The sequence below is a fragment of the Photinus pyralis genome, unplaced genomic scaffold (assembly GCF_008802855.1).
Source record: "Photinus pyralis isolate 1611_PpyrPB1 unplaced genomic scaffold, Ppyr1.3 Ppyr1.4_LG2, whole genome shotgun sequence".
In the NCBI taxonomy this organism is placed as follows: domain Eukaryota; kingdom Metazoa; phylum Arthropoda; class Insecta; order Coleoptera; family Lampyridae; genus Photinus; species Photinus pyralis.
The window spans coordinates 50,863,234-50,877,380 of record NW_022170403.1 but is presented as its reverse complement, the minus strand read 5'-3'; the positions used below and the strand labels follow the sequence as shown (position 1 = coordinate 50,877,380).

The 14,147-nt window shown below is 37.8% G+C and overlaps 3 protein-coding genes and 1 long non-coding RNA gene across 4 annotated transcripts; 2 read left to right on the top strand and 2 right to left on the bottom strand.

Moving 5' to 3' along the window:
• The first annotated feature begins 4,076 nt into the window (after positions 1-4,076).
• On the top strand, positions 4,077-5,209 carry LOC116164440 (60S ribosomal protein L26). Its single transcript, XM_031478623.1, has 4 exons — positions 4,077-4,199; positions 4,386-4,573; positions 4,627-4,767; positions 5,014-5,209. The coding sequence occupies exons 2-4, from the start codon at positions 4,406-4,408 to the stop codon at positions 5,152-5,154; spliced, it is 450 nt and encodes a 149-aa protein (XP_031334483.1). The 5' UTR covers positions 4,077-4,199; positions 4,386-4,405; the 3' UTR covers positions 5,155-5,209.
• Positions 5,210-6,412: 1,203 nt separating this feature from the next.
• On the bottom strand, positions 6,413-7,413 carry LOC116164439 (protein PBDC1). The gene is made up of 3 exons (XM_031478622.1): positions 7,091-7,413; positions 6,942-7,040; positions 6,413-6,886 (listed from the first exon to the last, which is right to left on the bottom strand). Exons 1-3 carry the CDS (start codon positions 7,091-7,093, stop codon positions 6,527-6,529), a joined length of 462 nt encoding a protein of 153 aa, XP_031334482.1. The 5' UTR covers positions 7,094-7,413; the 3' UTR covers positions 6,413-6,526.
• Positions 7,414-11,363: 3,950 nt separating this feature from the next.
• On the bottom strand, positions 11,364-12,874 carry LOC116164981. Its single transcript, XR_004144050.1, has 3 exons — positions 12,815-12,874; positions 12,601-12,761; positions 11,364-12,543 (listed from the first exon to the last, which is right to left on the bottom strand). It is a non-coding gene; the product is annotated as an uncharacterized LOC116164981 (long non-coding RNA).
• Positions 12,875-12,896: 22 nt separating this feature from the next.
• LOC116164979 lies at positions 12,897-13,864 on the top strand. Its single transcript, XM_031479245.1, has 2 exons — positions 12,897-13,246; positions 13,303-13,864. Exons 1-2 carry the CDS (start codon positions 13,222-13,224, stop codon positions 13,701-13,703), a joined length of 426 nt encoding a protein of 141 aa, XP_031335105.1. The 5' UTR covers positions 12,897-13,221; the 3' UTR covers positions 13,704-13,864.
• Positions 13,865-14,147: the final 283 nt, after the last annotated feature.

The following is a 14,147-nucleotide window of genomic DNA, read 5'->3' as shown; positions in this document are numbered from 1 at the left end:
ATATCTATGGTTGAAAATAAATGAACGTCAGAGCATTTTCTAAAATGACATTTTTCGGTTTTTTGGTCATCACTTCGCTAGTTGCAGATCTACAAGAAACTCTGAATGGGAAAATTAATCAGCACACAATACTACATAATTATGCCCATTTTAGTGACTTTATCTCACTTACTACTTGCGAGATCTCCCTAGTGAAAATGACAAAAACTCACCCAGTATAGGTATAGTATTAATGTAGATGCGTAGGCCAGCTCAGCTACGTTTAGCCATATATACAGTGAATTTTTTTTAAATGCGAACATAGGAGTTTGCATGCAATGTAATTTCCCTATGTTCGATTTTTAAAAAAACACATCAATCTATTGAGTAGTTCAAATGAGTAGTAGATACAATTGACAGCTGTCACATTTTTAAAAATACCGCCGTCCAATTTAATTACGAAATCGGTTAGGTTATTGTTTAGAATGTCAAGAAGGACACTTCGAACATTTATTGTAATTGTTTTCGGTATTTATTTTCTTATTTTCTTCATTTATGTATTGAATAGATCAAATTAGTAGAATACCAGGTGCACATGACCTACAAATAATTGAAGGTTGGTTCACAATGAGTTGTGGTGTCAGTGCGTGGCCTGTGAGGTCAAGTTATCGTAAGTTTCAGAAAAATGTATCCTAAGTTGCTATGGCCTCACATGGCTTCTTTAAAGAAATCTTACCGAGTGCTCTTCATCATAAGGACTATTAGAGTTGCTGTTCATAGTCACACAAGTTGCGCGATTTGGGAATGTGAACCGCGCACACCTCATAGATTGATGTGTTTTTTTAAAATCGAACATAGGGAAATTACATTGCATGCAAACTATGTTCGCATTTAAAAAAAACTCACTGTATAAGTATATTATGCGTTTAGCGAAAATAAACAGCTGCCTTAGAGCTAAGATGACCTCGAACATGTCCTTCATGCTCGGAAATTCAAGTGCTACCAAATACTTTTAGCTACAGTATTTGGTGCTACTGACCTATGTACCAGTTTCACCAATGTAGATTGAACCATATAGCGTAGGCGGTACAAATTTTTTCGCTGCATTTTGTGACAAAAGCATGAAACTCGGTACACGTGTTCATTAGGTCCAAATAAAACTTTTGACCCGCAGCACCCACCGAAATTTTCGTGTGGGTTCAAAATTTGGAACACTTTTGTTCAAAAGGGTGTTCAAGATTTTAAACCTGTAAAAATTGACGAATTTCGGCATTCTAGGGGTCGTTTTTGAATTATTTAGGGTCGCTGGTGCGAATGGCGGCATTAAAAAAGTTGTATATCTGACCCTTAGGCCCTAAATTTGGAGTATTTTCAAAATAATGGTTAAATTTTGAATTTGATAGTTTTAACCCTGCGTGATGTTTCGGATGTCGATTGCAGCTAATTTGGACGTGCACTACATGCTAGAAATGTTATATTGACGTTAAAACAGTTTCTGGTGTGTAAATAGGCCGTTAATTGTTCAATAATTTGTTCAAAATTTGGAAATTCTATACTTGAAGGATTTTGCCGTTCTTGGTGTCGTTTCCATATAATTTGTGGTTGCTGATGCTGATTTTGTATTCAAAAAACAGAGGCGACTCATACTTTCATACTATTTTACCTATTAAGAGAGAATGTTCGGTGCAGTCATACCTTTGCTGTCTCGGATTGAATGACAAAGAAAGACGAAAGAGACGGGCATTTCATTTAAGATTCGGAAATGGACATGTTCTCTGACGGGATATGCCGCCTATGCTTCCATTAATGCCCTCCCGTCATCGTTTGTTGGGAAATCTGTACTTCCAATCAGTCTTGAGCTCACTCCACGACAAGTAACATCTTGCAGCGAGCTAGTTCCGTCCGAATCGTGCCCCTGGAAATGAGGATATTGCAACGATACCGTGAAACGCGATCGATCGCGACCAGGATTGCGACGCAGTGCCTGGGCGTGCCCTGAAGTCGCCGAGGCAGCCCCCAAAGTACATCAGACGGCGGGCGATACGATTAGGCCGCGAGTCACAGGTGTTTTAGGCCCTGCGCGTCGCTGTAGGAAATCTGCGCGCATATTGAGAGACCGTTACCACCACCGGAAGTTGGTTCTGGTTCCCTATGCATACACGCTAGAGGCCGGTTATCTGGTAAAACAACTCAACGAAGGGAAGAGGATTAAAGCTGCTTTCATTCATATCAAAACAAAGTGGCACAAAGCCTGTGTATCGAAGTTCCAAGGGGCTAAATTGGATCAACTTTTACTAAAAGTTCAGTCTTCTACCAGTGCTATTGATGTACCTGAAGAGGCACTCGAAGACTGGCGGTCAGAACCAGCTTCTGGCTGGTCAGGTCATGGTGGTAACGGTCTCTTAATATGCGCTTAGAGTTCCTACAGCGACGCACAGGGCCTAAAACGCCTGTGACTCGCGGCCTAATCGTATCGCCCGCCGTCTGATGGACTTTGGGGGCTGCCTCGGCGACTTCTGGGAACACCTAGGCACTGCGTCGCGATCGATGGCGTTTCACGCGGTATCGTTGCGATATCCTCACTTCAAAGAAAGGGCGTCGCCAGAGGAGGCAGGGAAGGGAAGCTGCCCCCGTCTAGAGATTAAAAAAAGTAGCAAAATGCAAAGCAACCAAAGTGTCTTGGTTTTCTTGACCGATAATTCCTTATTACAATTATTGTGGTTGTAGAGGTAAGACAGTAAAACAGAAAAGTTTATGTGCTTTGCACTATACCTACAGTTAATAATTTTTTTATCCTTCATATGTCAACTTGCCTATCTCTAGGCCATCAACTGGCGACACTCTTGCTTCAAGGGGCACAAGTCGGACGGAACTTGCTCGGTGTGTGCTGTTACTTGTCGTGGAGTGAGCTCAAGACTGACTGGAAGTACAGATTTCCCAACAAACGATGCCGGAAGGGCAATAATGGAAGCATAGGTGGCATATCCCGTCAGAGAACATGTCCACTTCCGAATCTTATTGAAATGCCCGTTTCTTTCGTCTTTCTTTGTCTTTCAATAGTTGTTGCAATCCGGGGCAACAAGGGTATGACTGCGCCGAACATTCCCTCTTAATAGGTAAAATAGTATGAAAAGGGCCTAACTATGAGTCGCATCTGTTTTCTGAATACAAAATCAGCATCAGCAACCACAAATTATATGGAAACGACACCAAGAACGGCAAAATCCTTCCAGTATAGAATTTCCAAATTTTGAACAAATTATTGAACGATTAACGGCCTATTTACACACCAGAAACTGTTTTAACGTCAATATAACATTTCTAGCATGTAGTGCACGTCCAAATTAGCTGCAATCGACATCCGAAACATCACGCAGGGTTAAAACTATCAAATTCAAAATTTAACCATTATTTTGAAAATACTCCAAATTTACGGCCTAAGGGTCAGATATACAACTTTTTTAATGCCGCCATTCGTACCAGCGACCCTAAATAATTCAAAAACGACCCCTAGAATGCCGAAATTCGTCAATTTTTACAGGTTTAAAATCTTGAACACCCTTTTGAACAAAAGTGTTCAAATTTTGAACCCACACGAAAATTTCGGTGGGTGCTGCGGGTCAAAAGTTTTATTTGGACCTAATAAACATGTGTACCGAGTTTTATGCTTTTGTCAAAAAGTGCAGCGTTTACCTCGATATTCAGTTGTACCGCCTACGCTAATAAGAATATCTGCTGAAACTCATCTCTTGTTACAAAAAAGGCTGTAGCAGTGCATGTAGCGGCCGAAAGCGAGTCTCATTAGATAAAGTCCCTCACTAGGCATTCAACTTGGACTACTCAACCGCAGATGGCATGTCAGACGGAGAAGAAGTAAAGGAAAAATTAAAAGACAGCGTCTTGGACCAATCAGGCTCATCAAACAAGGTGATTGACTAAAATCAATAAAACGTCCTCTAAACCTGTTAGTTAGATGACATATTTTCAGTACCTTTTGTCCTTTTCATGTTTAATTTCTGAACCTTCTCTCCTAGTGTAAGGTGGGTTGCCAGTAAGGCAAAGAAAGTTGGCAGCACAAAAAAATTCCCTAACTACCTGGCGGACGTACGTTGCTGATGTTTTGTGCCGGTGGTTGGTACAACCTGATTTGAGCAACGTTCGTTTGCGCTGCAACTTCATGTTGAATATTTCCTTTCCTAAAATTTTTTAACTTGTTATCGGTACGTGTTAACGTCTTTTAAAATCTTTAATCATCCATTAATCAAAATGTTAATATTACTAATTTTGCAAAAACGCAACTTACTGCGGATCATTCTTTCGAGTATATCGCCTTATTTTTCGTGTATTTTAAGTTTTACAACACATAACCTAGAAAAGTGACATACTTAAATTTCACGTTTTTTCAGTGTACTAAACAAGTTAGAAGATGAAGTTGAACAAATTAGTTACGGCCTCAAGAAGGAAAAACAGAAAGAGGCACTTCTCTGCACCGTCCCATATTCGTCGACGTCTAATGTCCTCGCCCTTGTCAAAGGAGCTTCGTCAAAAGTATAATGTACGATCCATTCCCATTCGTAAGGACGATGAAGTGCAGGTAATATTGGTCTTTTCCATTTTTGCACGAATAGTTTATGAGTGTTGTTATAGGTTGTTCGTGGACATTATAAAGGTCAACAAGTAGGCAAAGTTGTTCAAGTCTACAGAAAGAAATTTGTAATATATATTGAACGAATTCAACGTGAGAAGGCTAACGGTGCAAGTGTTTACGTTGGCATTCATCCTTCAAAGGTAAATTACTTACCGCATTTTCTCATAGTATTGTATTTAGTTGTATGAATGATGACATCAAACATCCATTCAAAGACTTCAGCTAGCAAATTTTGGTACTGATTCCGTATTAAGGTTTTCTTAATATCAGGACATTAGTCCTTAATATCGCTTCTGAATTGTGGTTAAGTTATGGCGCTGATTTTTGTGCTTGAAGCAACTATTGATTGCGTGATATGAATGTAGTAACTAAAGTATTTGTTTTAGGTTGTAATTGTAAAACTTAAAATGGATAAGGATAGGAAAAATATCATCGACCGTAGAGCAAAGGGTCGTCTGGCCGCATTGGGAAAAGACAAAGGAAAATACACGGAGGAATCAGCAGCTGCTGCAGTTGATGCTTCTTAATTTTGTACACCTTCCTTTTTTATTTAATTAACAAATAAAACATCCGTTAATGTGCGGTGTGTTTTTAAGGTTTTGTTAAAATCTAGATTTAGATTCATTAAGCTGTCTTGCGATTGCAAGATCTACCTTCCAAGCAGAACTCTGTGGCTAACTTTGTATTCTACATTTTTCAATTCGCACATTGCTTAACACTTGTTTATAAGATAAATTGGTTGTCAAATGACCTTAATTTCATGAATCTCAAGTCTTTTGACGTTAGAAGAAATTACCGACATTCTTTATAAGAGAAAAGTGGCTCTTATTTGTCAACATGTATTGGAAGAGTAAGCCCAATGGATCTCGATCCTCCCCCCCCCCCCCCCAATATTTAACATCCCTTTGGTCCACCTTGAATGTGAATTCAAATCGCCCTTTTTTATTTCTGTCAGGATTTAACTGCTTTCCAGAGAACTTGCTAATGTCAGTCCAATCATGTTTCAAACATCGCATGTGCATGACGTTAAAACTTTCAAGTTTGAAGAGATTTCCAATTTATATTCCTTATGTATTTGTTTCACTACAACTACATATAATTAGCAACTAAAAAATTGTACCTACTTAGAAATTAAATAGCCCTCATAGAGAAAACTCTATATAAGACCTGTTTAATAGTACATTAGTCACTAATAATAATAATGAATGTAAAATGTTATTGGTAGGTGATATAAATATGAACAGTCTTTAGTTTGGTCAGAGGTGCTTAACAATAATAATCAATGTGCCAACATGGTAGAGAATATAAAAAAATATTCCAATTTTACCACCCCTACGCTAGTAAGGGAGATATTGCATTGGGATAAAAATTCCCTCCCCCCCTCACTTTTTTGACGGAAATACACGTTAAGAAGCAGCAGGAATCCGAATTAAACATAATCTTGATGTAGGTCTTCACTATTTGCTGTAGCGTGGTCTTTTAAAAAATATATACAAGAAGAGTAGATTCAAAGTTGCCTGAAATCCTTGCTATTGGATAAATTACTCAAAAAGGATTAATATGATAAAGTAAAATAGTTATAGGATTGCAAATAAGTTTGGTTTGCCCCATAGGTGCAAAGGCGGAGTAACGTAACGTTGCGTCCTTGGGCAATGTATGCTCCTCCATTCATATTTTTAAGACCTTAAGATTTTTATTCGTTTAATAATGCACTTTTGAGAGTGCAAGGACGAGCCACACTTTTCACCCTGAACTCACCTGCCCAGATTTAACTGATAAATAAAATTTCAAAACCACAAGATATATTTAAGTAAACTAAATTTCACTCTTAAAAGCTAAATATAAATAGGTATATAAAAAACTAAAAGATTCACTGAACAACACCAAAAAGTTAATTGCTTATACTGTAGCAGCGGTGGCAGAATTTGAAAACTTGCTTCGTATCACATCATTTACGCCTTCCCGATTCCTCGCCAATTCTATAGCATAAAATTGTATCCTAGTAACTAAAATGGAATTTTGTTCGTCATAATTTCTAGAGGCATCTGCACGCAGCAGAGTGCCAAAACTATAGTCTTCAACAATGTCTTTAAACTTTTCACAGAAAGGCCTCCATTTGGCCTTTTCAGCTGTACTTTTTAAATTATCTTCATCTATAACGGCTACATTAAGCTTTGGGAAATCCTCTCGGAAAAGTCTATAAATTAAATCATCTATTGGTGTTAGATGCAATAATTTCGCATCGACTGAGCTTAGAAGCTGAAAAAATGGCTTTGTTAATTATGCATTGCAGAAGTGAGGTGTCTTAAGTTACGTTAAAGTAAATTTCTGCATGCTCGAAGGCTTTCATAGCCCACATCGCCTCTACGGTCTGGTCATTTTCAAATTCTTCTGCTGGTCTTGATAGAACATCCTTCATACAAAATTTAAATTAAATTAATTTAATTTGCTGTAGATACCTACCATCGCTGAGTATTATAATTACACGTGCTTGCTTATCATTCAAACGCAAAACCTAACCTATAACTGAAGGGTTTTTCAAAATATACTTCCTCCTCTTTATTCTTTCCAGTAGGTAAGTAAACACCAAGAGAGGGTAAATTTTTCCAAAATTAAATGTACGAAAAATAAAACAAAACAAATTATTGTTTATTATTAAATATTTAAATATATACGAGGTCTTTTGACAGTTTTAAAGCTGTAGTATTTGGCAACTCTGTATTTACGGTAGACAGCCCCCGTCATAAAAGCTAAAAGCGGTTTTCCGCTTATTTATTGGAGGTGTGCGTGTGAGCTAAAAGGTAGTATAAACTGTGCAGAGCAAGTGCTTTTTTAAAGCTAACTAGCTAAGCTACCGTGCATTATATTGGGCACTACGAGAAGTAAAGCGTATAGACAGAAAATGGTGGTGACACTAGCATTTAATTTATAAGTTGACCCGACAGACGTTGTCCTGTCTGAGCTATGAATATTCAAATCGATTTTTTATAAATAATAAAAAAATTATTTCAAAAACGTAGTGCTTATTGTAATGCTTTTTGTTACACAACATTGTTAGTTTTGTTTTCTGGCGGGTGCGGGTAGGTAATATAGTTGCCCTTATACCTACTATTTAATTATCGACATTGCCAAATGCAAGTCGCACTGGAAATTGTAAACGATTTGTCGTTCCGGGATCAAAACGTCTTCGCCTGACGCCTTTTGAAATTAGAGCTTCGATGACGTTCATTAATTTCTTTACCGCATGCCGTAGCTGGTTTTTTTCGGAACATATGATTACGGATCCAACCAATCCACCTTGGATCCAACTTTTAATTGGAGATTGTATGGCGGTAATCCGCGCAGTTCCAGTGAGTTTAAAAATTCCGTTGGATACCTATAGCGCGTTCGCACCTCCAGATGCAGTATGGTGCTTATGGACATACAGTGCATACTTGCCAAACGTGACAATGACAGCACAAGGAGATTATGTTTTGTTTTAATGCTTCCATTTAATCATATGTTAATTTGACATTAATGCGGTAACAAGGATAGTATTATCGAAGAATGACGCAAACTAGTAAGAGAGGCAATTAGACCATAAGACCCACGAACTTATAAATTAAAATGGACTGCTAATGCTGAATTAACAAATGACACCTACATGGGGGCAGCCATGATGTGAACTCACTAGGCGCGAAATTCAAATCAACTAATAAACAAGCAAACCTCAAGGTTATTTTATTTCAAAGGTTACCTGGTAACATTGAGTTAGAAAAGTAATGGAGGGAATCAAATGCTTGGCCAGACGTAGACCACGGGAACCAAACGTGGCCTCTAACTGTGATTAAAGTACCACACCCGAGACCACACCACTTCCGTTATCATTAGCGTCTCACTTCAGTGGCGTAGAGATATAATTTTCTTTCCACTAATAGGAATAATAACAAAAAAAAACGTATAGAAGGAGTAAAATATATGCTCGTGCTCGTGGTAAAGTAAACAAAATAGACAAGGATGGGAAAGTATGCAGATTTAATATAATCATTGATTACAAATCTAAATATACATCGATGTGTTCCATTAGTATAATTAAGGCCAGTTTACTATAGCCACTACAACTTGACAACTCCCATTAAATTCACTGTGTTGATCAATAGCTACAATTGATTGGTTGGTCTCAGGTTCATTACAAGTTTTGATAGTACTTACTGCATATTTGACGAGATCTTTGATGAACATTTTCCGGTGCAACCTTTGGTCGAAATCACAGTCAATGAAGCGTTGTGAGCACAAAAGTAAATTTCGAGAGCTGTTCTTGAGATATATTTACAAATGTTAGGTAATCATTTTGCTCGAAGTACTGGTTCGTTTGGAAAACTAAGAAACATAAACTAGGTACCTAACAACCTCGCCTACAACATGATAGATGACATGTCTTACCGATGAAAGGAAATGCCCTGTTTCTTCCCTTTATGAGAAATTTTGCATGATACGCAGCTAATCATTCTCAATTCACAAAATTGCGTGTGATAAAAACACTATGCGGCAGCATAGAGTAAATAATTATTTACTCTATGGCGGCAGTTAGTTATAAACGAGAGCACAAACCGATCCGAAATTATTAGGTACTTTAAAATGGCAAATTTAATAAAATTTGAATTTGGTGGAAAACTGACAGTGACAGGACCCGCGTTTTCATATGTCAAATAATGTCGGCCAAAATGTACCTTCACGGGAACCTATCCACGCGAGTGGCCTCTATCTGTGGCAACTTCCGTCTACAAAAATTCTTACCCCCTCTACCATTATATTCCCTCCATTAGTTTTCTAACTCAATGCCTGGTAATTATGTGGGCGGAAGCGGGAGGGACGGAATGTATACGTCATCAAGAATTCTGACATTGACGTTCAACGTTGTTTGTAGTCGCGCGGGTGCTTATTTTTCTTGAGTTATAGTTTATTTGTTTAATTTTGAAGTGCATAAGGACATATTTTAGCTATAGATACCTGTTCGGTGCAATATAAAGATATTTAATTTGTGAATTTTGTGGGTTTTCATAGCCGTGATTGAAAGGTTAGTTCATCAATTATATGCACTTTTGTATGTTAAAATTAAGTATTTTTTTAGATGAGTGGCGGTAACACTAAAATTCCTCATCCTGGTGTAAATAAAATCTCGGTTTTTACGTTTCCCAAGGACCCTACCGTTCTTAAAGAATGGGCAAGAAAATGTTTCACATCCGGCAGCAAACTAAAATGTGCTGCGCCCTCATTGGTCAAAACGGCCAACCGATGAAAGCGTAGCGTCCCTGGCCACAAACGTTTAAAAGCAGAGCCACGAACTCTGCAAAGTGCAACGCAATTTCTGCTTCGACTGCACTTCAACAAAACAAAAAGCTCTCCACCTGCAGAACCAGGTCGCCTTGCCAGATCGACCTCGCGCCACACTCCATCAGTCAGAAGACCTGCATCTGGGCTCACCCCAACGACAGAGCTCGCCGTGTGCACCTCGGTTACCATTTTGTACATAATATAAATATACATTTTCCATAAAACGCAACAGCATTTTATTTGGCGTCATCCGCTAAATAATGTTTAGAGTTTTAATTCCCAAAGGCTAGGTAATGGTACATAGGGGTGGTTCCTATTTTGTAGAACGCGGAATTTTATCCATTTCCACCTCTAAAATTAATTTGATTACATTTTCACAAGTCCTCGTGCAATGTAAAACAGCTTACGCACCACACTCATTTTTGCAATACTTTGATTGCTTTCAAAGGTGGAAGTCGATAAACTTCCAAGATTTCTAATATAAGATCCACCCTCATATACATATACCCATATAAATCCAAAAATATACTGCAAAAACTAAATTTTGTACCCCTTTTTTTTGTAACCTATGAGCATGCGCAATTTTAAATGTGAATTCTGTATGACGTTTTCCCGCCTTCAAAATTCTATTGGTTTAGAGTTACCAGACAACCTTTCTAATAAAACAACCTTGAGCAAACCTCACGTTTTCTAATAGCGTTTTCGATTGGCAAAACTCGTGCTGCACGAGTGCAATTTTTACGTTCTATTGGTAATTTTAGGGCAATTTTCTGTGTTCCATTGGCAAATTTTCAAAATAAAAGTGCGCCAATTTGAATTTGTTTCTGGCGTTGGAGAGTTTTTTGTTGTCATCTAGCGATAGCGAAGATGATGAACTAGCCATATAACTTCTACCTACTTTACAAAAAATTGCATTTACTCTTTAAAGTGAACGCCAAAAATTGGTTCTTTACAGGAATTTCAAATTTATATTCCTCATTGTTTATCATAAATAATAGTGAAATCGTTTCAGTCATTTTTTAGAATACAGATTTGTCGATTACCTAAATCATTGTATAAATACAAATCTAAAATGAGGTTATGGACAAATGACAACAAATATTTACGAATATTTATGTTCCATCGAGAATTTTAGGGCCATTTCTACCTCTATGCAACTGTTTGATCAGCAGTCCATTTTAATTTATAAGTTCGTGATAAGACCCCATACTGCATCTGGCGAGCGCGAACTTATTCGTGATCTGGAGGTGCGAATCTTTGCGAACGCGCTATAGTTGACATCATCTTGTAACGGGATTTCAATGGTAATTTCTTTATAGCAATTACTAGCTCCCCTAATTATTTTAGAGCAAAAGTTTAAATACGTTTTTTTAGAGAAAAAAATACTGCATCTGTTCATACGATTACTTATAATTTTCCGTTTTTCAAAACCCTATGAAATCCATACGCTGCGTCGCGCTAGGCTTTGTTTATTAATTTATGAATGGTAAATTTCATGTTACATAACAACATCAAAATGGCATGGCTCTAAATTGCATGGGCATAAATTTAACACGAAAGGTACAAATGGCCACACAAAGCAGTACGCATACTATTTAGCATATAAACAAAATTTATCGTGTACCACTATACACAACATATACATAGCATTTCGTATGTGTTTCCGTACTTCGATTCTGTTTGATGTGAGTTGTGTTGCATAACTCTAGGGGTATCCTCACTTGAACCTTTGAATATAAAATATATTTTGTATTCAAAGCTTGTTGAACTAAAATTAAAACTTTGTTTAAAATAAAATATATCTAACTGCAGGTGCAGCACAGTGGCGCGGGAGATGTCGAACAGGTGCGTGCGGGGGTCAGCTGCCTAAAAAACATGTGACCGCCCTGTCCACGGAAGAAGAATGGCGGCAAAAATTTTTCGAAAAGTCAAATCAGGTGTCGGAAGGAGAAAACGGAAGAAAAACAATGGCCATGTAGTTAGACAACACAAGAATGGATGGACACACAAAACACCTGCACACATAAGTATATAACACCTAGAATACTGTTAAGATAACGGACGGAGGCATCTTCCCCGCACAATCACGGAGGAGGCCGCTGCGGCGGCATGGGAAGTGATTTAAAGCGGCATTTATGTTTTATTGATAGCGACGCTCTTCGCACCATCTCACAACCGAAGAGGAGGACTTGATACGACCTCCGAAGTGATTTAGGGTGATTGTATTTATAGGTTCTGCTGGCGGGGGCCTCACTCACGCAAAACCACGGAAGACGCCGCTGCTACGCTGGTAACAATGTTTTATGGCTGGAGAACCGACCGGAATGCAAAGTTTCCCAAACATGACCAACGCAAAAATAAATAAATACAGATTTCCCTGTAATGGTATAGTTTGTCCGTGTTTTCCTCTCCACTCAACGTTTCTACTGAATCTGGAGTTCCTATTTATATTTTTGATGTAACGTTTTGGGTTTCAATTGGTTTCCGAATGAATCTGTTTAGAATCTTTTAGATCGCTGGAATCGTTTTACCCACTGATGGATTCCTGATGAATACCGTCAACACCCCCTCGATGAAGGCAGAGCTTCAAACCAGACCGCGACCTATTGTATTATCATTATATTACCGATAAATATGAACAACTTCATGCATTATCTCACCGTTTTCACCAACTAACAATTATTTTTTGATAATACATAATTCTTCATTTTCTTGTGATGTTATATTGGCAGCTAATGTGTTCCTCGCACGTTTTGAACCCTTAACATTGTAACACTCATTTGTTACAAAAGATTCGTAAATCGTAAGGACGTAGGTATACCTACCGACATAAGAAAGTGAATCAATACTCCCGAAATTGCAATAGTTTTTTACCTGCGCTAAACAGATTTTAGCACCAAAGGCAAACGTGTTTTGTGCATCAGTCGCTTTTCACTAGAAGAGCTATGAATATGATGACGATAGATCATTTGGTAGAAAAGGTAATAAAAATTAGAAATTTGACGTTGATTCCCATGCAACTTTTATTACCTCTTATCTTCCGCAGAAGTTTTTAGAAAGTTATTTAAGTTCGATAACTCTTCCATATTAAAGGTTATCGTATTATTTACTTTAACTGTTGATAAAGTGAGCTTTATCTAATTCGAATACTACTTACCTCGGTACGATACCTGTTTATATTTAGTGTATAATGAAGTCCGATATCTAAATTACTTTTCATTTTCATAACCTCGAAACAAATATACGTGTGATGTGATGTTCTACATTCACTGCTTGCATAAATGGATAATTCGAAACGAACTACAGGTTGGTGGACTGTATTTTTTTCCTTATTTTATGTTAACGTATCGCACATATTTTAGAAAGGCGCGGCAGTCTCTTAATATTAACGATAATCATAGTAATTATAATAATTATTGTGATCGTCGGAATTTGCGTTGGCGTGTTAACGACAGGTGAAAGTAGGAGAATAACTTTGTACTGTTTGCTGGTCATTCTGATATTACTTGGAATAATGTCGTGTATCTTCATCGAATTTCAACGTAAACAAGCCATTAGAAAAAGAGACAGAAGTGCGGAATTATGGCTGCAGCAGACATTGGAAGAACAGAGACGAGCGATTCAGCCATCTGCTCCACCTTTAAGCGCGCACACTTCGTGGGCCCTAACTGCTCCTTGGAGACATTCTGGTGACAAAGGTAGAAAATATAGTCGTGAAGGTACGTTACCACCGTATTCTCCGCAAAACGTTAACGGCACCTAGTAAATAATTAGTATAGGTATTTGAATTTAATATTTTATATTTACGATAATTTTGTACCTGCACTGTAAATTAAAAATCTATCTGTGGTTATGTGTGGCGCACTTGCGCTACACAAGTAATAAAAGTACTTTTATTGTTACTAATAAATACTTGTCGCATAATTTGCTTTTATGGACAAAAGTTATAATGTTCGCGAAATGACCTTAGGTGAACATTTAATGAACATCAAAAGAATATAGGACCTAAAAATCGATACATTTACCCATCAATTATTTCACCCACGTCGCGTTAAGCGTCACTTAAGCTACCTCAAACTGGAGGACCGTAACATGGGAAGGTGATTTTCACCTTCGTCATGTATGGTCAGTAATCCCAAACGCAACGCGCTCGCAAAGAATTGAGCAAAGATGATCTTGCCGTATCTTTGCTTGTATCATCATGCGC